Raw genomic sequence first — 24,679 nt, forward strand, 5'->3', positions numbered from 1 at the left:
AAAAAAAAAAAAAAAAAAAAAAAAAAAAAAAAAAGATGTTATAAATGGGCTGTGGAGAATGCCCCCAAGGAGGGCTGCAGATCCTCATGAACTAACAAGAAGAGATCCAAAGAACTGAGCTTTCAGTTTGAAGACAGATTAATTTAGCCAGTAAGATTCAGAAGGCTGAAAAACTAGGGATAGTTGCACTGCTAGACAGTGCTGTAAAGCACTAGCAGGATAAGCTTTCTCTTGGGAAATGAAGTGACCCTGCTTCTAGTACTTCATTAAAAAATCTATTTTTTATCAAGTATTAGTGATGTTAAACACAAACAGGAAAAAACACCCACTGAAACAAATGAAAGGTGTAAAGCTTTAATAATTAAGCAAATCATAGCAGCAGCTCATTCACTGCAACACTGAGCTAGAAAATCTCTGATATTGCATTGCCTTGGTATTTGGTATGGAATAAAGTAAGTAGTAGCTCTGAAGTTCTTCATTAATAGCAYATTCAGGGTGGCTTTCAGGAAAAAAAAGTTGCGAATGGGTGGGGGGGAGCAGAAGGGATGTCTAGAAGTGCAGAAATGCTGTTTCTGTTGCCATTACTTGTCATTCCTTTGCTGGATGACCACRTGGAATGACATGGTCTGAAGCCAATTAATGACTTCTGAATCCTGGCTCTATTCCTTTGGCTCTGGGAGATGTTTGGCTAGGTTACTGTTAATTTCCTCCCCTTAGTCTTTGGGAGGCAATCTTTGCTTTGCTTTCSTCCTGCCAGACTGGTCACAGCCAGAAGTTACAAGCTGAGATTTACCTTGGCTGCTTAAGCCAGACTCTCACTGGACAAAAGCCAAAGAAAAAAGAGATAAGAAAGAGGCAGGAATTAAATCAGGAGGTGGAAGAGACATGCTTTGCCCATTAAGACAAATATGAAATTTAGTTTCTTATCTCAAGAGTTTTCCAGGTTGCATCTGGGGAGACAGCACTATATCATGGATATTACTTCATCAGAAGAGAAAATTGAATCTATCTGTTCAGGAAAAATGAAGGCAAAGATGTTAAAAGAAATTCCAGTACTGCTAATCTGCTAATGTGTCTAGTAATTGCCATACTGTTGGTTTTCTGAGCATGAATAGACCCGAGGCTCCTGTCCTGTTAAGCCAGCTACCAAATATTTCCCAAAAAAGCAGGCCAAGACAGAGAGATGACAGCTGCCCAAAGAAAGCAAGTTTCTGAAAACCCCACGAGCAGTTACTTCCTTTTTTAGAAGATTTCACTCCATTGTTCTAAGATGTTATACCACAAATCTTGGAAACTTCTGATCTCCTTACTCTCCTGTCTCTGTTCATGCTCTGTCTTTAACTCAATTTTGACTGAGGCTACATCTTGCTGTCACTTTCTTTAAACAATTTAGAGCTTCAACCAAGGGTAAATTTGAGCAGAATGATCACCTAGCACATTTCTTCTTAAATGTAATCATCTTGAAATCAGTTGACAAAATTCTGGTGGTCCTCCCGGACCTTCATTATATTCAGACACACAATTTATGTGTCCCTTAAAGTTCTTTCATGTATATCATATATGGCATATCTGCAAGCATTTATTTATTTTTCTCTCTTMCTGTAGTTTTTTAGCTCTGCAAAGCCTATTTCACCATCATTAATAGAATAAGTTGAAAGGGGATTGTGTGATAGTCACATATCGATGATTCACAAGTCAGGAAGTAATTTTGCAGTTGGAAAAGCTGGTGATATTATACATAGGTTGGCACACTGCCTAGAACTGCTGCCAGCAACCAGAAAAAATGGAAAGGGAAGCCAATTCTTTTATGGTTTTAATACAACTAAARCAGATGAGATTTCAACAACGCACATCAGACAGCCAGCTGCACTTATCTATGTTCTTGTTTGAAATAGAAATAGATTGACTTGATTCAGCAAGGATATTGCTGCATTCCTAATCATCTAGAACAATTGGTGACAAACCAGCATTTAGGTCCGCTTTTAATTAAAGGAACTTTACAATGCTCAAAGTTAAGGCTATTTATTTAATAAAATAAAAATGAAGATGTGGTAGATTTGGGAGCATCTTTAACATCCATATTCCTCAGTGGCTCCTTTCTGCGTTTACAGCAGTCTTAGCTGTTGAGCAGAGTTTTAGGTCAAGCTTTCCTGGCTCAGCCTTCCTAGCACGAGATGGGAATTATTTAGAGCAATTGGTTGCTTAACAATCAACATATAAATTTGAAAGAATGCTYTACTAGCAAAGCTGAGGTGATTATGTCATCTCTCTGGAGATGGAGTTTGGATGCAATATCTACATGGGAATGGTTCTTATTTGGCTTAATACATAGATAGTCTTATTCTGGAATCAGTGTCCTCTTCTGGTTTTACATAATCCTCCCTGAATGGAGGAATTACTGTACTTGAACTTCATACCTTACCTAAAGGTAATATTCAGTTTGAACAAGACCTTGGAAATATTTTCAAAAGGTTTATTTAATAATACAAAATCTTGCAAAGGTTTTGCTTGCATTTAGGATGAATCCAGCCAACAGTGGATTTCTAGATACATGAATTTTATTTAGCATACAAGTTTCCCCTGGGGAGAAGCAAGAATTATTATCTGTAGTGAGGTTCAAAGAAAGTAAAGAAAATACTTTGAAATAGTTAGAAGTTATTTCAAAATGCAGAAGAAGGTCAGAGCCATCATGCATCGACATAATTTATTAAAATATATTGAAAAAAGATCTGTGCTATCCCCTTTTAAAAAGCTAAAGTGTCTATAGTGACATGATGAGATGTAAATGGTACATATAACTATCTGAGTGCTTGAAGTTCAAATCCGTGATTGTGGTGAAGATGAATTGTCCTTTAACTCTGTAAATGATTCAAGTTATAAGGGAACAACAGTCCAAATGTGTCATTTCTTCTGTTTGGTTTGTGTCTGTTTTCACTGACRTTTTTGCAACCAAATGGCAAGTAATGCTGCACATTGGGAGAAGATGAACAGCCTCGCAGTGAGCTCTGTGGCTGATACACATAGTTGTCACTCAATAGGGCAGTTGGCCTAGGTACCCTGCCTAACAGCCCTACAGTGCTGTTAAAATCCACTAGGAGGTATGTACACAAGAAATATGTTTGTTCATTGTAACTCTGCTCCTTGCTGTAATTCTGCTCTTTACTCTTATTTTCCATGTCATTAGTTTGGTTTACTCATTGAGCCTTTTCTCTAGCCACTTTTTGTGTCTCCTTTTCTCCCTTTTGTTCCTTTCTTCCTGTCTTTGGTAAACAGCACTGTAACAAGATAATATTTCATCAGTCTCGAGAGATTCTCATGGAAAATAGGTTTTAAATTAGGCAAGGTAAGCGCATGTTCTCCAAGGAATATAGCAACACATGRTAATGCCCATTACTGATAAGCTTCTCTTCTTCACTGTAGGTGCGTTTAATGATCACAGATGCTGCRAGACACAAGCTCCTTGTGCTCACTGGACAGTGCTTTGAAAACACAGGAGAACTCATTCTCCAGTCAGGATCCTTCTCCTTCCAGAACTTCATTGAGATCTTCACAGATCAAGAGGTGTGTACCCTTTAACAAGTGTCTGCCATACTTTGTCATGTGGAGGTCTATACTCCGTGAGCCCAACAATGGCCATCTCTACTAACTTGGAGTTTGCACTACCGGCTTGACRCTGCTGTTCCTTACTGTTTGCTATCAAATTCCCCTCAAAATATGCATTTAATTTACTTCCGTTTTGCGGTAATTTGCTTAAAAAAAAAGAAAAATAAATAAATTGTAACTTTAAGAAAAAGAAAATCAAGGAACCTCTGAACAATGATYCACATACCAAGCAGCCAAATTGAATCTGACACCAGTTCTTGCCTGATGGCAGCCAAGTGATATGTGACATTAAATAAGACAGAGGCTGTCTGTTGGAATGGCTGTAGTTTTTTCACCACCTAACTGCTTGACTTCTTCGCTCTAGTATTTAAAATTTGGCCAATGAATTCTGTAAATCTTGCGATTTTCATATGCCAGAAATATAAGTATCAAACCATGAATTCTACCAGTATATAATGCCGTTTGTTTCGTGACTTGTTATTTTGTTTTCTTGCTTAATGTACTGTGTCTGAAAGCTCCCATAGGGCAGGAACCCACAGTAAACAAGCTGTCACACTTAATTTGGCTGCTGTGTAAAGTATATATTTAAACAAACTGTATGGCTGCATCCCTGGGAGTTTTGTATCCAAATTTAATTACAAGCATTTCAGAAGAGTGAGATTTGAAAGTTCAGCACAGAAAATGCAGAGTTTGCAGGAGTCCCGATGTAACCTTATTGTACCTGTTTGATCCTCGTCTCAAAGCCTCTTTTTCAGTGTATGGTGCTACAGCTGGGGCAAGTCCCTGCTCTCCGAAAGGGATGTGACCCTTAAAAGTCACTGTCAGTTCAACGAGTTACAGTTCTGTAAAACTGCAGACTGCAGCTACAACACCAAGACTGTATTTGCTGTGCTGCAGGCTGTGTGTGCAACAGTTCTTAAAGAGTCATTAGTGGGAAATTTCTAGGAGACCACAAATAAGAAACAAGGTTAGAAATGAGTGCTACAAAAAAGTGGTTAGTGGTTTTCTAACTAGTGGTTAGAAGAATAAATTCCTGTGCTCTGATGACCCATTAATGCAGTGAAGTTTGATGAATGTTGTTTAAAGCTACTATTCCTGCTTCTTGTCCATTTTTCTTTTTCTGGACCAAACCTGAACCTATGGCCATGGAATGTGCAAGACAGTAGGTATTTCCCTTCATCGGGTGATTCTCACATGAATTCCAACCGAAATTCCCGTCTCTGATTTCCTCAACGCCCTGTGGGCAATGCCTAAAAATGGCATTTCCAACTTCTCCCATGCCAGAACAGGGAAGATGTCCCATTCWTCTGCAGCTCGCAGATGAAAACCAGTCTTTTCTCCCTTTGTGGTCCCCAGGATATAAAATAATTTTGTCCTTTCTGCAACCAACTTGCTGTCCTCTATCACCAGCCATCTCACCAATTTTTCARTGGCCCATGGTCATAGCACCTTTATACAGTCTGTATTACGCATGCCAACATTTAGGAGCAGAGTTTACAATCCAGATGCGTGAAGCAGAAAGTCAAGTACTGTATTATATAAATGGAATAGAACTAACTATAAACCTTGGCCCAATATATTCAGTATCGAAATATATTACCATATATTTTTTCATTTTGCTGGAAAATTGGCCTTAGATGAAAAACAATCTGTATTCAAGTTATCTCCTTACATATGCAGCAGACTTGATTTATTCATCCAAATGAGGAGATCTTGGTCCTACTTTTGTCTCTCCGTAACAGCATGTTTTCAACCCTGACCAGAGATAGGGCTTAGGGAGTACACTCAAGACCCTAAATCCATTTCAGAGCCGTTGTCTGGGCTGAGCATTACCAGAAGATGCCTGCCCTTTCTTAACTGTCTTTCTATCCTTTATTCTGCCATAAACAATAGGAATGGTTCTCCTGTTTTTCTTATCTTCTCTCCTAGGCTGCATTTACTCCTTTTACTTTGTTTTGTTCTGTTTTTCCTCTGCCTTTTTTTTGTTGGTTTTTTTTTTTTCTCCAGACAAAGCCATATCTGACATTTGGGTGAGATTTATTTATACTCCTGTCAAATGGTTTGGAAACTAAATAAGGTTGACAAAGGAACATAAAGAAATATTTATTTTCTGCTTTATTTTGGTATTGGGTGGATTATTTTTGTTTGGATAACAGCCACTGCATCTTTATTGAGTTTTATTTTTGGTAAATGCTGAAAATAAATTATGTAACCTACAAAAAAAGGAAACCTAGATACACTAGACACACAATGCATAGGCCTACCGAGATCTTGTGCAATCTAATATAATTAATTTTGTGTATGTGTATTTCTTTCAAAGATTCAGTTCGTGGTCCAAGAGTTTCACATTACTCAGTTGTAACGATCTAAATCATCTTTATGGAAACTGTTCTTATAGCTTGAGCAGACAACTGAGTGTCTGCAAAGGAGGCTGAAGTATTTTGCAAGATGCCCTGTCGGCATAGTTTGTACTGACGCTTTATATCAGAACTACTTGTTTTTAAAGAAGAGGTTTACCTAATTTGCTGATGTCTTCATTAAAAGCAGAGAGAAATGGGATCCGTTTACCTAATTTCCCGATGGCTTTTCGGGAGCCAGGCTGCTGAAAGAGCTAACAGAGGTGACGTGGAGCAGAGCCCATGTCAGGAGCGGCAAAGAAGGACCTGCCCCAGGGGCCACCTCCCTCCTCCCAGGCTTTAAGTATTGCCTGAGGGTGCCCTGGGTCCCCTGGGTGTTGGGCCAGCTCCTCTCGGTGCTCTGGGGCAGCGCAGAGACCCATGAGCCAAGGGCAAAGGCGGTGGCACTGCTGGTAGCGTTAACTCCGTGGTCCTCAGAAAAGCTTACGATAAAGGATGGAGGAGGCAAAGGGAAACCTTGGGGTGCTGCTGAGCTTTGGGTATTGAGGAARGGAGTACAAATAAGCTGCTCGTTTGTATTTTAAAATGACAGTAGTGAACTAATTGTAGCAACAGGTTCCCTTAGTTGCTATGACTGGTAGTCACTATTGCAAAAGTGAATGAAAAAGGTTTTATCTGGACAGGAGATGCTATATATTTTGACATTAACTGTCAGGGGAAAARAAAAAGATTTTACTTGCATCTCTTTGTTTTTTCCTGTTTTAAATCCATAGATCGGTGAGTTATTAAGTACTACACACCCTGCCAACAAAGCCAGCTTAACTCTCTTCTGCCCTGAGGAAGGGGACTGGAAAAATTCCAACCTTGACAGACACAACCTTCAAGACTTCATTAATATTAAGCTCAACTCAGCTTCCATATTGCCCGAAATGGAAGGACTCTCTGAATTCACAGAGTATCTGTCAGAATCAGTAGAAGTGCCATCACCCTTTGACATTTTGGAACCTCCGACCTCAGGAGGCTTTCTGAAACTCTCCAAACCCTGCTGTTATATTTTTCCGGGCGGCAGAGGGGACTCTGCATTGTTTGCAGTGAATGGATTCAACATGCTCATCAATGGAGGATCTGAAAGAAAATCTTGCTTCTGGAAACTTATCCGGCACTTGGACAGAGTCGATTCCATTCTGCTCACTCATATTGGAGATGATAACCTGCCAGGAATCAATAGCATGCTGCAGAGAAAGATAGCTGAGCTGGAAGAGGAACAGTCCCAAGGGTCTACGACCAACAGTGACTGGATGAAAAATCTGATCTCGCCCGATTTAGGAGTTGTATTCCTCAATGTACCTGAGAACCTGAAGAACCTTGATCCTAACTTGAGAGTAAAAAGGAGTGTAGAGGAAGCTTGTTTCACTCTCCAGTATTTAAATAAATTGTCTATGAGACCAGAGCCTCTTTTTAGAAATGTAGGAAATACCATTGACCCCATCATTTTATTTCAGAAAATGGGAGTTGGCAAACTTGAGATGTATGTGCTTAATCCTGTCAAAAACAGCAAGGAGATGCAATATTTTATGCAACAGTGGAGTGGTACTAATAAAGATAAAGCTGAATTCCTGCTACCAAACGGCCAAGAAGTAGATATTCCATTATCCTATTTCACCTCTGTCTCGTCCCTGATTGTATGGCATCCAGCTAACCCTGCAGAAAAAATTATTCGAGTTCTGTTTCCTGGAAACAGTACCCAGTATAACATTTTAGAAGGACTGGAAAAACTCAAGCATTTAGACTTCCTTAAACAACCAACAGTAACACAGAAAGACCTAACTGGGAACATTGCTAGTCCAGCTGTGAAACAAGCAAAGCTCAAACAGAGAACAGACAGCAAGGAGAGCCTTAAGCCTGCTGCAAAGACCCCTCCAAGCAAATCAGTCAGAAAAGAATCTAAAGAAGAAACACCAGAACCACCAAAACCTAGTCCGGCACCAGAAAAGCCTCAGAAAATAGAAAGCAAAGAAAAAGTTCCAGTCAAAAAAGAGAAACCAGTGAAAGTGGAGACCAAGCCTGTAGTGGCAGAAAAAGATGTAACAAGTAAAGAAGAGCAGTTAGTGAAATCGGAAACCGCTGAAAAGCAAGCTACAGATGTAAAACCAAAAGTGGCAAAGGAGAAGCCGGTGAAAAAAGAAGTCAAAGCAAAACCTGAAGAAAAGAAGGAGGAGAAAGAAAAACCAAAGAAAGAGGTTTCTAAAAAAGAGGAGAAAACACCCATCAAAAAAGAAGAAAAACCCAAGAAAGAAGAGATCAAGAAAGAAGTTAAAAAGGAGGTGAAAAAGGAAGAGAAGAAGGAAGTTAAGAAAGAAGTGAAGAAAGAAGCTCCACCAAAGGAGGTTAAAAAGGAAGTTAAAAAAGAAGAGAAGAAGGAAATTAAGAAGGAAGAAAAAGAAGTCAAAAAGGACATCAAAAAGCTCCCGAAAGAAACAAAGAAGATATCTACTCCTTCAGCTGAAGCCAAAAAAACAGCAGCAAAACCTAAACCACAAAAGAAGGAGGAACCTGCTAAGAAAGAACCAGTATCTGCTGGAAAGCCAAAAGAAAAGGGAAAGATTAAGACTGTGAAGAAAGATATTAAAGTCAGTGGAGCGCAAGCTGCCCTTGCTGCAGTTGGAGCTGCTGCCACAACTGTAGCAACAGTAGCAGCTGCAGAAATTGCAGCTAACGGAAAAGAACTTGAAGCTGAGAGGTCCCTAATGTCTTCACCAGAGGATTTAACAAAGGACTTTGAAGAACTGAAAGCTGAAGAAGTAGAAACAGTAAAAGAAACCAAGCCTAAAGYTGCACTCATAGAGGATGAACTGAAACTCACAGGCACAGTCCAAAAAGAAAAATTAGATAATGAAGGACCTGCTGAATCCTCTGATGAAGGCATAACTACCACAGAAGCTGAAGGTGAATGTGAACAGACACCTGAAGAACTGGAACCCGTGGAGAAGCACAGGGTTGATGACAATGAGAAGTTTGAAGATGAAGGAACTGGCTTGGAGGAATCATCTGAAGCAGGGGACTATGAAGAAAAGGCAGAGACAGAAGAAGCTGAAGAGCGAGAAGATGAGGAGGAAAAGACACTACTGGACACCACAAAACAGTATATGGAGGAAGTAAGAAAAATGGAAGAGAGTTCAGAAGATATGCTGACTGAAGCAGATGCTAGAATTAAAGATGAAAAATATATTGAAAAGGCAGACTACGAGGCATCAGATGAACGCGCTGAGGAAGACAGGGAAGAAGCAGTGGAAAAGGCAGAAACTGAAGAAACTGAAGAGGAGGAGGAAGACAAAGCAGAAGATGTCAGAGATGAAGAGGAAACTGAAAAGATAGAAGCTGAAGAAGATTACGTGATGGCAGTGGTAGACAAAGCTGCAGAAGCTGGTGAAGTTGAGGATAAATATGGCCTCCTCATAATTACACCAACTAAACGCTCCGAACCTCAGTCTCCAGCAGTTGAGCCAGCTTCCTCTATCCATGATGAGACATTACCTGGTGGTTCAGAAAGTGAAGCCACTGTTTCTGATGAAGAAAATAGAGAAGATCAACCTGAAGAATTCACTGCTACGTCAGGTTATACACAGTCTACCATTGAAATATCCAGTGAACCAACTCCAATGGATGAGATGTCTACACCGCGGGATGTTATGAGTGATGAAACCAACAATGAGGAAAGTGAGTCACCTTCTCAGGAGTACGTGAACATTACCAAATATGAGACGTCTCTGTACTCTCAAGAATTTAGTAGACCTAAACTCTCTCCGTTTCCAGATGCTTTCAATGGATTATCGGAAGGATCCAAAACAGAGGCCACAGAAGGTAAAGACTATAACGCTTCCGCTTCTACTATCTCACCACCTTCTTCATTAGAGGAAGACAAATTCTGCAAATCTGCMTTCCAAGAAGTATATAGGCAAAAAGAAAGTGAAATCCAAGACACTGCCAAATTAGAAATCAAAGACACCTATCCCGAAGATGTTGGTGGAAAACACAGCCCAACCAAAAGTCCAGCGGAGAGTCTGTCCCCTCCATCACCAGTTGCCAAAACACCACTAAGTGAACGGAGCGTGAACTTTTCACTCACTCCCAATGAGATCAAAGTCTCAGCTGAGCCTGTCCCCGTTGCAACATTGCGTGATGCACGTCAAGAAGTAACTGAAGAACATTGTGCAAGTCCAGAAGATAAAACATTAGAAGTAGCATCTCCTTCGCAGTCTGCTGCTGGTAGTGCTGGCCACACGCCTTATTATCAGTCTCCCACTGATGAAAAATCTAGTCAGCTTTCTTCTGAAATCACTGAAAAGTCAGGAGAAGCTCCAGTTAGCTTTGAATTCAGTGAAGAGAAAGATGAGTCTGCAAAACACAGAATAAGCCCCATGGATGAGCCTGTGCCAGATTCAGAATCTCCTATTGAAAAAGTTCTCTCACCCTTACGGAGTCCACCCTTGATAGGCTCAGAAACCTCTTATGATACATTTCTGAGTGCGGATGTAAAGTCTCCTGCCAGAGATCGTGCAAGTCCTTCTGAGGGGAAAGCTGAAAAGGAAAAATCACCTGTTCAGATTAGCCCAACTTCTGAAGCCAACTCTGTGGGCCTTTTCCAAGAAAAACAAGATGAAAAGAGCTTGGAATTCATGGCAATTAAAGAAGGCTTCAGCCTAGAAAGGAAAATGGAAGATACAGAGCCTAGTAGCTCTCAGTCTTCACTGGTCTTGGATGAGCGGAAGTTACCAGGCGATCTCTCTCCTACACAAATAGATATCAGTCAGTTTGGTTCCTTAAAAGAAGATACCAAAATGTCGATTTCTGAAGGCACTGTTTCTGACAAGTCTGCAACACCTGTTGATGAGGTTGTAGCAGAAGATACCTATTCTCATATAGAAGGAGTTGCTTCTGTCTCTACAGCATCTGTTGCTACTAGTTCATTCCCAGAACCAACTACTGATGACGTATCTCCCTCTTTGCATGCTGAGGTTGGATCCCCTCACTCCACAGAAGTTGATGATTCTCTTTCAGTGTCCGTTGTACAAACACCAACCACGTTTCAGGAAACAGAAATGTCTCCATCTAAGGAAGAGTGCCCAAGGCCGATGTCAATTTCTCCACCAGATTTCTCACCTAAAACTGCAAAGTCAAGAACACCAGTGCACGATCTTAGGTCTCCTGAGCACTCAACTATGTCAGTAGAATTTGGTCAAGAGTCTCCTGAGCAGTCTTTAGCAATGGACTTTAGTAGACAGTCTCCAGAATATCCTACTGTAGGCACTAGTATTCACCATATATCTGAAAATGGCCCAACTGAAGTAGATTATAGCCCTTCAGATATCCAGGAGCCTACTTTTGCACGGAAGATATCCCCTGTTGAGCAGACACCTTACTCTCAGGAGAAAGATATTTCAGAAATTATTTCAGTTTCTCAAATTGAAGCTTCCTCTTCAACTTCATCAGCTCATACACCTTCCCAGGTAACTTCACCACTGCCAGAGGAAACTTTTGCAGGTGCTGTTCCACCCAGAGATATGTCACTACATTCTTTTACCTCAGAAAAGGTGCAGGGCCTAGGAGAAAAGCTGTCGCCAAAGTCTGACCTATCTCCTTTAACTCCAAGGGAGTCTTCTCCTCTCTACTCTCCTAGTTTTCCAGATTCACCTCCTGCAGTCACAGAAGCAATGTCAGCAAGTCACGCATCATCACTGTCACTGCAAGTATCCTCTGAGAAAGCATTTGGCTATCAGGCTGGCACATTACAAGAGCCACTAACAAAACATAGTCCAGAACCTGTAGTCACTCCAGAGAAGGAAGATTCGGAGAAAAGCAGCAGGTCACCAGAAGAACTTAGTTACTCTTAYGAGGCAACTGAGAGAGCTACAAGATCGCCAGAGGATATTAGCTATTCTTATGAGGCAATTGGAAAACCTACTAGATCACCTCAGGCCACAGATTATTCCTATGAGGCAACAGGGAGAACTTCAAAGTCACCTGAAACAACAGATTATTCTTATGAGATAATCGGGAAAACTGTAAGGTCACCTGAAGCTATGGATTATTCCTATGAGATGACAAAGAAAACTACCAGGTCACCTGAGGCTGCAGATTACTCCTATGAGACCACAGGGAAAACCACTAGATCCCCCGGTGCCACAGATTATCTCTATGAGACAACAGGGAAAACCACCAGATCACCTGAGGCCACAGATTATTCCTATGAGACAATGGGGAAAACCACTGGATCACCTGAGCCCACAGATTATTCCTATGAGACAACAGGAAAAACTACCAGATCCCCCGTGGCAACAGATTATTCCTATGAGATAACAGGGAAAACCACCGAATCACCTGAGGCCACAGATTATTCCTATGAGATAATTGGGAAAACCACTAAATCACTTGAGGTTGCAGATTATTCCTATGAGAGAACTGGAAAAGGCACCAGATCACCTGATCCCATGGATTACTCTTTTGAGACAACAGGGAAAACCACTAAATCACCAGAAGCCCTTAGCTACTGCTATGAGTCAACAGGGAGGACCTCTAGGTCACCGGAGGCCATGGGTTACTCCTGTGAAACAACTGGAAAAGCTACTAGATCACCTGAAGCTACAGATTACTCCTTTGAGACATCTGGGAGGGCCAGTAGGTCACCTGATCCTACAGACTACTCATTTGAGACAACTGGGAGGGCCACTAGGTCACCTGATGCTACTAGCTATGCCTATGAAGCAAGTGGACATTTTACTCCAACAAAATCATTAGCAGAAGCCCGTCAAGATGTCGATTTATGTCTTGTGTCCTCCTGCGAATATAAACACCCTAAAACTGAACTTTCACCCTCATTTATCAACCCAAATCCCCTAGAGTGGTTTGCAAGTGAAGAACAGTCTCAAGATCCAGAAAAGCCATTAACTCAGTCTGGAGGAGCCCAGCCTCCTTCCGGTGGGAAGCTGCCAGCACGGCAGTGTGATGAAACGCCTCCCACCTCGGTAAGCGAGTCTGCCCCATCTCAGACTGACTCTGATGTCCCTCCTGAGACTGAAGAATGCCCTTCCATCACGGCAGATGCTAACATTGACTCTGAAGACGAGTCAGAAACCATTCCGACRGACAAGACGATTACATACAAACACATTGACCCTCCACCGGTCCCAATGCAAGATCGCAGCCCTTCCCCTAGGCACCCTGATGTCTCCATGGTTGATCCAGAGGCTTTGCCTGTGGACCAGAATTTGGGCAAACCTTTGAAGAAGGACCTCAAAGAGAAGACAAAAACAAAGAAGCAGGGGACCAAGACCAAGTCTTCCTCTCCTGCTAAAAAAAGTGACGGTAAATCAAAACAAGTGGCGTCCCCAAAGCCAGCTGTAAAGGAAGCTTTAGACAAAATTTCCAAAACGGCTTCCCCCAAAAAGAAGGAGTCTGTTGAGAAGGCAACCAAAAATATCTCAAATCCAGAAGTAAAGGCTCGAGTGGAAGAAAAAGATAAGGACACTAAGAATGCAGCAAATTCAACAACCTCCAAGTCGGTGAAGACTGCAACTGCAGGTAAACGACAGTCAGGAGTTCCCCAGCATTAAGTTTTTCTTAGTGGTTGCAGTTAGATTAGGTTACCTTTATATCCTCTGAGATTGGAGCATAATCAGCCCCCTCCAAAAAGTCCATGTTTTAAATGAAATCCAGCACATAACAGCTACACTTAGATGAATGGAATTCACTGGATTAGCTTTTATAATCTAAGAGACTTGTTGTGTCACTTTGCTCAAAAGTGAAGCCTCAGAGGAAGTGCATCAAATATGAAAAGCTTAGTACTAGTTGTCTAAATTATTGTTGTCTAAATTATTAGGCCAATGAACATATAATTGAAAATACTGATACAGGTCCAGTGAAATGAGCCACATTTTCATTATAAGACTCATCTAGGCACAATACTATTAAGAATAGCAAATACAATTTCATCTTGTGAGAGGCAGAATTCTATAGACATTGGGTGTTTTCATTACTTTATTGTGCTTTTTTTTTAACCCCAACTGTAGTAAGAGCACTTTGAGTAATAAACACATGCACATCCCATAATCCAGTTAAAGGCTTATGCCATCAGTGATGACTAAACGTAGCGGAAGTTMATGTCATTTTGAATGACTGTTCTGTACACTAATAACACAATATGAATTAGATTATTCAAGGAGGCGTTGTGCTAATATGTTGTTTCCTGCAGGTCTAGTTGCAGAGTGTTTTGAGGATACTTTGACTTTGCAGTTGTTAGGACCAATGTCCTGCTGAAACCTTCCTATGCGCAGCAGCTCTAGGATTCAGTGGCTGCAAACCAGCATTCAGCTCTCTGTACTTTGGCCATTTTATGCTGTCCAGCATTCCTTTCTTACACCATAGTGTCCGTGTCTCTGTTAGCAGGTGCTTTTCAAGACTGCAGTATTGTTTCTTATACCTTACACATCTCCAGCACTTTGGCTGTATATTAGATTCATCCTCTCAGAAGCATATTCCTCAGGTACATGCTTGAGCTGAAACCAAGGCTCTGTTTGATAGTGACGTTCAAGTGAAAATTTCACGTGTATTGTTAAATTTGCTGTTTGTATCCACACTTTAGAGAAAAGCACATACTTTATTTTGTGGTAAAGATGACTTTGTAACATATCCAACAGTTAAAAAAAAATCTCTAATTTGGGAATATCATCATATCCTGATGCCTGTTTGGCATATTGGTGTATAATGAACAGCAGGTCACATTAGGCAATTGCAATGCACATTCCAATATGCACATTACAATACATGACCCTAAAATAAACTCTATTGCTCAGATAATTTGGTTTACCAGCATCATCCTCTGTAACATCATGGAGAGACTAATAAAATAATAGTGGTCATCATCGGAATATAATCATTGATCAAATCTTGATGACAAGTTTATAGCAAAAGCAGAGTCTGTTACAGTATTTTTATACATGTATTTAAACTTAATTCTGACTGATGTTCTTCGAGCTGCTATTACRCTAAGATACAGAAACAAAAACTTGCTCCCCCTCATTGTTTTTTGGTGTGTGCAGCCAAGGATCCAGCAGGCAGGCAAGCACTTGTTCTTAGTTCCCTGAACCAACTGCTGTAGGAAGTTTCACTGGCCTCCCAAGTTCCTCCTTTCCCCTCTTTGCTCACTCTTAGGAGCTTCCTGACGTAGCTGTAGGCCAGTCCTAGCCTAGCATGTCGACRGCTACTGTGCTTCATATTGCCCTGATCCCCCCAAACCTCAGTCTGCTCCAAACCTGCGTGGCTTCCTGGCTGCTGTTCCCGTTGTGCCTCTCAGTCTTTCAAAAAGCTGTACTTCTTCACTTGGAAAATAATACTCCCATTCATTGTATGGTAATTCAGTAATCACAGCCCCGCACAGCAATTATTGAATAATAGTAGCATATTACTGGGAAAGGCTTAGTCAATTGCGGCTTATATGTGGCAGTAAATTTTTATTATATTATATAATTAGTTACATTTATTCAGTTTTTTTTCTTCCCAGTACAGTCGTGATTCAGATACAACTAAACTGGAGTATGTTGTTAGCTGTAGGAGGGTAACAGCACAATTGTTTCAGAGGACACAGAAGCAGAGGTGTACGTTTAACCAATAGGCRCTACTTTAGGGATAGCCCCTCATGGTAATTATGGCAAGAATGATAATTAATCGATGCATCTTTTCAGCAGTCTGTGATACATTCTTTTGTTGTTTCACTTCCGAAGGACCTGCCAATAGTAAGTTGACAAAAGTGACCGCTGTGCCTCCGGGGCCGCCGGTGTATTTGGATCTTGTGTACATCCCTAACCACAGCAACAGCAAGAATGTCGACGTGGARTTCTTCAAGAGGGTCCGCTCATCCTACTACGTGGTGAGCGGGAACGACGCTGCTGCCGAGGAGCCCAGCAGGGCTGTTCTAGACTCCCTGCTGGAGGGCAAGGCCCAGTGGGAGAGTAACATGCAGGTATGCTCTTCTCTCGTGATTCGGCCTGGAAATTAAACCTCCTCTGGGAGACAAGCCCCTGCTCGGAGCAGGGGTTTGCACACAGGCTGTCTTGCTCTGTAATGATGGGAGAGGATGTGCGGGTGAAGTTGAGAGTGGATCTTACCTGGCAGTGCCCCCTTTTCTGGTTCTTCTACAAAACAGCAGATTTGGCCCAGATTCACCTCCTGCTCACAGCAGTGGCAGCGCTCGCGTGGTTTGATGCTGGGCACCATTCCCTGCTCCAAAGCTTCCCGCTCAGCCTGGTGTCCTGGGCCTCTGCCAGTGCTGCTGTCCCTTCTTAGCTAGCGAGCGCTGGGAGAACAACCACCGTGAGGGAGAGGAAGGGACCGTTATCCACAGCACGTCACCTCCTTCCCCCGCTCCCTCCAAACCTCCTGATCTGCCCTGTCGTACCCGCAGCACTCATTCCAGCGACTGCAACCCTGAGCCTTCCCCTTCAGTCCCAGGAACACCTCAGAAGTAGCATATGTCCTTTAAAGCCCAGGGACCTCAACAAGAAATGTGAGGAAGGAAATGAGAGCGAAACACAATCCCGAAGGGTTGGGTTTACTGCAGCATTTGGCTTAATTGAATCTGAATGCGGTTTGATCTTATTGCTGTAGCATACAGGATCCAAGTTTAGAAACCGTGCAGCCTGTAAAGGGGAGAGAAAAAGGGAATATTTCACAGTTTATATAGTTATCATGTACAGGTGGAAACCTCACATGCCCTGCTGACGTAACACATAAATAAAAAAATCATTGTCATAATCTGAAGAGATACCAATGCAGACTGCTACCTCTCTGGAAAGCTACATCTCAGCACCTTGCAAGTTTTTCTTGTTTCTTCGTGGTTATTTTATCCTATCCATGCAATTAATTATTTTCTCTTCCACCCACTTATTCGTGTATTTGTTACATAAAGATCCAGTATTTCCAAAAGGGAAATGCTTGCTGGTCAGGACTTCTTAAAAGATGTTTTTCTTGCCAGTGTCCATTCCTCAGGAGTTCTCCTGTTTTGTGTTGTAGGTGACCTTAATCCCAACCCATGACTCCGAAGTGATGAGGGAATGGTACCAAGAGACCCACGAGAAACAGCAGGACCTCAACATCATGGTTTTGGCAAGCAGCAGCACTGTTGTTATGCAAGATGAATCTTTTCCTGCATGCAAGATTGAACTGTAAGAACAAGACCATGCACCACAACATTAAACTTTGTTTCCAGAAATTCTTCAATTTGAAAACACCTTTTCTAAAAATTCAACCCATCTATTTCAACTGCTGAACTATATACCTGCCAAATGCTATACTGTGTCAAGGTGATGCAAATCACTAATATTTTTCAGTCTTTGCTGGTTGCTAAGGGAAATAACAGTATTCCCATCGTAGGGATCAAATTACTGCGAAAAAACAGATCCAGTTTCATTTCCGCTGAACATTTGGAAACCATGCACTAGCAACCCCAACTGACTTCTGCCAGGTAGAGGCATTTGCCCTCGAAAGAAACACAAAGAGAGAGAAAGAGAGAGAGGGGTAGGAGGAGAAAGTAATCAATAATTAGATCTGCATTAGTCTCATGGCAATAGATGTATCGCTTACTGCAGTCTGCTTATGCTCTAACATGACAAGAAAGTTTTAAATTTATATCCATCTGAGCTATTGCAAAGGGGGTCCTTACGGTACAGAATTGTTAGCTGGAAAATAAAAGGAAACAGAATGTGGCTAGGAAGGGACATACAACTAAACACTCATTAGCAGTTACCACACTTTAATTTGAGCTCTGCATACTGACATGCCATAACAATCCTAGACCAAATATGCAAGTAGTTTGAATCCCGTTCAGAATTTGAAAACCTTTCTTTCCACGTGCAGACATGTTGGTCTAAGGCACGCTCCCAGTGAAAATCCACCTCCCAAACTCAGAATTGACCAGTCCACATGCTTAAACACCCACGGCGACAGTCGATTAACTGAAGCAAAATACCAAAGCAGTTGGGAGTACATACAGTAGACAATTTGCCTTAGAAAGTGACTTGAATGTACAAAGAAACTTGATGCACTTATTTTTTAATGTCGAGACAGCAAGTTTATAAAAAAACATCTGTGTAGGATCCTAGTCACACCAGTAAAGAAGTGTGAGTGTGCATGTGCRGTACTAGAAGCCTACCTGACTGGTCAAAGGGCTTGGTGCTCTGAGTCACGCGTGTTAGGTATGTGATCCCTCCATTGATGCACCTGGACAGCTCAACAAGGCAAGACAAACATGTTTTCCGCAAGCTTCTTTTGTCCTGTGGAAGCAAGATTGGAGTGGTGTCCAGTATCAGAGTTGCAAAACCTAGCGAAACATTCAGGATGACGAAAAAGGTTATCTGCGAGTCTGTACAGTATTCAATCTTCCTTTGTCTTACCTTATTTTGTTTAATTTAAGAGTGAATATGGGAACAAATGTACAGATCCTTTTTTTTAGTGCTGCGTGAACTTTTAATAGATGAATTTTTAACAAAAGTTTTCATTTACAGGAAAACGCGAAGAAAAAATTTTCAGGTGAAGGCAATTTTTTTTAGTAGTTTTATAAGATAAATAATGTTGTTTAAGGTTCTGGTAAGAATGGATATTGCGGTAACATTTATTGAAAATAGACAACTGCCAATACCCTGGGGGAGGCAGGGGGGCACCCTGGTGATAAAATTAACCTCTTGATGGTAACAGAAAATGGGATCTGAAAAGTTGATTGCCAAGTGTTTACAAGGGTGTCACCTAAATTCTCAACCCTTGTAAAGATCTTGCAGGAAGTTAGAATAAGCAATGATCAGCTAAAACAAGTCGCATCTCCCCCTCCCTTCCTTCTTCTCTTCTTCCTTCCTTTCCTTCTTCCCTTCCTTCTTTGTCTTTCTCTCCTTCTTTTCTTTCCTTCTTCCTTTCCACCCTCTCTAGCTCACTTGCAGAGGAACAGCGTATAGAACACTTCCATGATTTAGGATTTAGGGCAGTTTGAATTTTTTAGTCTCAGAAGCTTTATCCAAGTTAAAATGCTGTTACATTGTAGGATGTTTGTGAATCTGAACGTGAGGAAGGTGTAAAGACCTCCAAAACGGAGATAGATGTGTGCTGGTCTCTGTGATTCACCATTGTGACTGGTAGAAAGTCTCATGAAGTAGTGAATTATGACTTTGTTTTATTTTCTTTACTTATAATTTATTTCAAATTTACATTGATAGCATTTTTTTAATAGGTATACGTTTGCACTCCTAATTTTTATGAGGGTTTTTTTATACTGCTTTAGGGCCCTTTAAGTATGGGCTCCTGAAGCCCATTTAATGCTGTGAATTACTGTTTGTCAATTGTGGGGGGTTTTGATTTATTTTAAATGTTTTCTTTTCTTAGGTATCTCTAGCAATGCTGTTTTATTTATTGCTCTACCTTTTAAGTCCTTAAGGATAACTTAGAATGACTATGGTACAGAAGGCAGATGGAAATGTATTGTGAAAACAAGCATGTTGGCTGGGCTCATAATCATTTATTTAAAATCGCTTTTGTAATACATAGTCTTCAAAGTTACAGGCAAAATATTTGGCAGAATAGTTGTATTAGTTCTACARTTCTGCTTGGTCTACTTTCTTATATAGGTAAGATTTCAACTTTTTGAGTGGGTGGGGACAGATTTTCTGGTTCTCTSGCAAACTCTCAAACAGTTTGTACCTTTGCTTTGGCAGAAAATCTGTTTTAAGTATAGCAGTGGTCCAGAGAATAATCTCACTTTTGCTGCTGTAGATCAGCAACAACTTCACTTTGGTCAGTGAAGTTGCAGTTATTTGGTTCTACTGTAAATGAAATTYGAATCACGCCTTAAATTTCCCCAAGCAAGTTTGTGATGGCTCAAGTATTTTTTTTCCTTTAAATAGGCAATTGCAGCCCGTCTTAAAATGTGCATTGATTTTTTGCTGCTACAAGATTATTAAAACCCCAGTCTGGCTATTCTGAGGTATTGTAATGCCTGTTCCACCCATTCCCTGTCAAAGGACACACCTGGGTGTAACACAGACACGAGCTCCTCCATTAGCTCCTCTTGCCCTTAATGTCTTTCCTGCCTGTGGAGCTAAGCTAACGGTGCCAGACACAGCGCTGCACAATTAGCTTAGTAACAGTCATCAAAATGTACCGTGTACATTAACGATGAGTGCTGTTGATCAGCATAGATTTCTAGGAGCATGGTTTGATATTGATTACTCTAATTATAAAGATTCAATATTTGAGTGTAAAGGACACTCCATTGAAATGATGGTATTATCCATATTAGCATCCCCAGTCATGATCTTTGTGCTATTACTCTATTGCTTGATAAAATTCAATGAAGAATTAACTTCAGAGACCACATCCCACTCCTGAACTTGAACGGGGCCTCTCGTGCATGCCTTCTCCAAGCCTTGTGGTGGGCCTGACTTCATTGACCTCTACTCCTCATCTTCCATAGCAGTCACCTTTGGGTTTTTTTGGATTACCTGACAAACTGTGGTGAATGGAGCTAACTGTATATGAATGGTTTTTTTAATCGTCTATGATAGCTTACGCATTTTAGGAGAGTCCCAGTACTCAGCTTTACTAAGATTTAATCAGTTTTTAATTGAATTTTCAATCCCTCCCACCACAAGCAAGTCAGCTCTGCCGAGCGCTTACTGTGCATTTGGGACATTTCTGTCAYACGCTTCTCTTCGTTCATCTGTCGCCAGAGGTTCTTGCTCAGTGATGATGTTTTGAGAGAAACAGTGATTTTGTTGGTCTGGATTTATTAGAAAAGGAAAAAGTACAATGTTTACACTTGAAAGAAACTGTAAGCTTTCATCTTTTCACTTAATAATTGAACAAAACACTAAAGGCAACTAGGGGTAAGCATTTCTTAGAATGCAATTATATTATTCACCTGGTTTAAAAATGTTTGCTATTTAAAATAAAAAAAAGAGAAAAAAAAGTCTGTTTGTTGTGGCTTTACAAAAAATCTAAAAAATTAAATAACGAAATAATAGCATAAAAATATTGAAAGAAAAAAAAAAAAAGAAGAAAAAAAGAAAAAGCTTCTCTGCACTAGGCTAGCTAGGAGCTCCAGATGGCAGGAGCTCCCTCTTCAAGACTGGGCTGTAATCACAACTGTAAAGGAGCAAATCTGAAGTCTGCTTTCACACATTTGCATGCAGCCATGATCTTCCAAACTCTGGAAAGAAACAGTCTTGTTGCTGGCTGAGAAGCACCTCACACACCTCCTCTCTCTTGTTCTGAATGGTGTTTGTGTCAGTCTGCAGCTGTGTATGGTATTATGTCTTATAATCCTGCATCACTTCTATTCTATCCAGTCATATCTAATGTAGAAAATTAGTTTCCAGTGAAAGTAATATGTAGTGCTTTTATGATATTTGTGTGCAATATCCCCTCTTCCATTGAGGATATTTGATGTAAAGGAATCAAACTCAGTTCCACAATAAAATACAAAAGTGGTAAAGTGGTGTTGACACGTTTCTTGTCTTTGTGTATGCATGTACCTGTAAGTTTGCCCTTTCCTTCACTCATGGTTATCTAATATATGGGGCTTTTCATAAAAGATCTGTGGCTCTGTTTCAATGCAGGGTAAGAACCAGTCTTTGTTTAACTGTCAGATAATAAATGGAGAAAGGTGACTTACGGTGTAAAACATTATCGTGAGGTACCCTGGTATGGCTTTTATTTTTYGCTCCCTCAGCATTTCTGCTTCCCTCAGCAGCATGAGGAAAAGAACCCTTTTCAGTAAGCACAGCTCCAAGCCCTGGAGGTTGTTTAATACTCATCTTCACTATTCTAGGCTTGGGAGGAAATGGCCAGGAATTGGAATTCCAGGAATGGAATTTTCCTGGTTCCTAGGATGGGATTAGGAGAGATGTGGGGGTCCCTCGAGTCCGTGGGTGGTGGCACCGTGTGGTGGCAGCGAAGCCTCCCTTGGCATTTGGGCAGGGTGCTCTGCTCCCCAGAGGGAGGGCTGTCACCGGCCCCGCGCATCCATCGCGTCCATCGGCGCGGTCACCCCTGCGGCTGCCTGCCGCTTGGCCGCCCGCCTTCCCCTCGCACGGAGGGCAGGCCCGGGCGYGAGAGGAGATCTCCTCCCTTTCCATGTCTGCTTTCCTCACATTCAGCAGCCCCCAGGAGCTGAGTGTCTCTGAGGAAAACTTGAATGCCCTCAGGTTACGGGGGAGCTTGCCGGAGCCTTTTGACTGCAGTAGGAAATGAACCTGCTCGGTATCGTTTCCCCAGAAATGATTTTTTTCCCCATTAATATCCAAGACAGCTACAGAACAAAGCAGCTAGTGCTGCAAGCTGCTACAGCTGCGTTCTTCAGGGGCCCTCGTGCCCCTGTGCCACCTCTCTGCAGAGTTGCCGGCCCTGCCGTGCAGCTGGCAGGAGGGCTGCAGAGCCACGAGCGTCTGCTGGCAGCTTCCCGGCAAAATGACTGTCCCTGCCACGATCCATCTACACGTCGTGCGGCAGCCCAGCCGTCACCTCTGCCTGCGAATGATGCAGAGAAGTGAAACCTCCTATTTGGTATCTCCTAATACCAATAAACCTACACATTGTACGCACTGATCTATAACCTGTACTGCTGTTACAGTTCAGAAACCCATTTTAGCTGAGCTTTGAGAAACGTCAGGTTATCCCAACCCTGCTGTATTACTTGCTTAGCTTAAACAGATGAAGGTAAACTAAACCACTAAGCCACTTAAATACTTAATATGACTCCCCTGGACTGCAAGTCRGTATTTCCAGCAAGAGTTTACAATTTCCGAAGACGCAATTATAGCCAGTGGTTACCATGTGTATTAGTGCAGAACAGGCTTGAAAGTTTCTTTCCAAATTCATTTAAGGAAAGAATTGTCAGGAAAGGCAATAAACCAGATATATGGAAAGCTGAATTTTGTTTTSATAATCTAATGAGCATGTCAATGAGGGTCTAATGTGATTCCTGTGCCCRAGGCACCTGCAGTTTAGAGCATGCTGGGTGGACTGGAGTTTAAGAGCAGCAACAGAGTTAGTGCTTGTAAGAATTGCTAGCAGATCTGGGTGCCCATGTTGTACTTGCTGAGTGGGACATACATTCTGCGTGGGGAGACTTACCAGAGCGTTGTTTTGTTCAGTGTGTTCATTATCTTAAATGGCTCTTGAATCATTGCCTAATGGCTAATTCTTGGGTTATACTTAATTCCCCATGGGTCTCATTTCAAGGAGTCACTGTCCCAGGCTCAGGTTGTTTGTCAGTGATGGCAGCTGGAGTTAGTTACTCTGCAGCAGTGCAGCAGCACTGCCCTCAGTAACACTAAGACTTCCTATACTTAGATTTCTGGCAAATTAAGTTTATTTTCCACAAATGTGCTCAAAYATTCACTAGAAAAACATTTCCCAAAGTCCGATTAATCTTCCTACTTAAGCAGCCCTAGCAAAGCCCCTGGCAGTGCTTGCAGAATCGGATGCAGTCCAGTGGGCTGCATCCTGCATTCCTGGAGCACAGAGGGGCCACTCTCTTTTCATAAAACGTGGCTTTGGATTTGTAAATATTGCAACAGATAACTTTGCTGGCAGAAATGGGCACAGTCTGGAAGCCAACTCTGATATTCTTATATCCACTTTAGGGCTTACCCTGCTACCCCTTAGAGGGTGTCACTGGCTCCAACAGAGTAAGTTCTGATCTGTAACAACTCTTYCAAATGCTTGCAGCAGTGCAAATGAAAACAGACCTAACGTTTCGCTTGTTCTAATGGGAACTGTTTGGCTGATAAAGCCTTAAAGCTTTTCCTGCCCTTGGCCCTCCAGACCGGCTCTGCTGCTGCCCCGTTTGTCAGGCCAGGCCGCGGAGCGCGGCCGCTCGCTGGTGCTCCGGCCTTGGTGATCCTGACAGGGATGGTTCAGGTGACAGCCCAACCCAGGCCTAAGTTAAAGGCCACTGATCGCCTCAGAACTGCCCTTCCCCATGCAGCTGCCGAGGCAGAGCAGGTGGGGAACCGCAGCAGGAGAAGGCCTGGGCCATGCTGGGGCCTGGGGCAGCACATGGCTGCRGCTGGAGCTTCCCTCGCTCACGCCACAGCCGTGGGCGCTGCCGCCCGGCACACGGCCCTGACCGGTGAGTTCTAGGCTGACAAGGTCCAGGTGTTGCCACAAATAGGCCCCTGTCTGGGAAAGGCTTCAGGCAACACTCATTTGAACAGCAAGGGAATATATATATAACTCTCGTGAATAATGGATGATGACCTTCAGAGCTGCGCAAATCTTCCCTCGCAGACACTTGTGGGAGGAAGCGGCACATATTTGCTTACCTAATCAGCAGCATTTTCGGTGTCTGCCAGCGACTGCAGTCAGCAATCTGCTTTCCGAGTCAGAAGGGCCGGTTTTAACCTCTGCAGCCCCGCCGGCCTCCGCAAGGCTGTTGCAGGGCAGGGAGGGCTGCAGTCACTTCATGTGCACGCAGAGCTCGGTGACCGCGTACGCCAACGTACGCGCTCCCAGCACTGCAGGGTGTCTGTACCTGCAGGTCTGTAGGTGCTTGGATAATGGGTAGGGAAATTATTCAAAAAACTCTTACGATAAAAGATGTGCTGCGGTGATTTAAAAGTGAACTGACAATGGAGAAACCACAGTAGCTGTAATCCAAATCGCAGCTGCAGTCACAAAAGAAA

At 42.1% G+C, this 24,679-nt stretch overlaps 1 protein-coding gene across 1 annotated transcript in view; it reads left to right on the plus strand.

Annotated features, from left to right (window-relative positions):
* Nucleotides 1–18,546, plus strand: part of MAP1B (microtubule associated protein 1B) — a 73,957-nt gene extending 55,411 nt beyond the window's left edge. Inside the window, exons 5-8 of the mRNA XM_026036185.1 lie at nucleotides 3,421–3,561; nucleotides 6,734–13,538; nucleotides 15,737–15,975; nucleotides 17,025–18,546. Of these exons, the coding sequence (XP_025891970.1) occupies nucleotides 3,430–3,561; nucleotides 6,734–13,538; nucleotides 15,737–15,975; nucleotides 17,025–17,180 (7,332 nt within the window). The 5' untranslated portion in view covers nucleotides 3,421–3,429 and the 3' untranslated portion in view covers nucleotides 17,181–18,546. The remainder of the gene's footprint in view (nucleotides 1–3,420; nucleotides 3,562–6,733; nucleotides 13,539–15,736; nucleotides 15,976–17,024) is intronic.
* Nucleotides 18,547–24,679: the final 6,133 nt, after the last annotated feature.

Source organism: Nothoprocta perdicaria, unplaced genomic scaffold, assembly GCF_003342845.1.
Source record: "Nothoprocta perdicaria isolate Ctin4 unplaced genomic scaffold, notPer1 scaffold_1, whole genome shotgun sequence".
In the NCBI taxonomy this organism is placed as follows: Eukaryota; Metazoa; Chordata; class Aves; order Tinamiformes; family Tinamidae; genus Nothoprocta; species Nothoprocta perdicaria.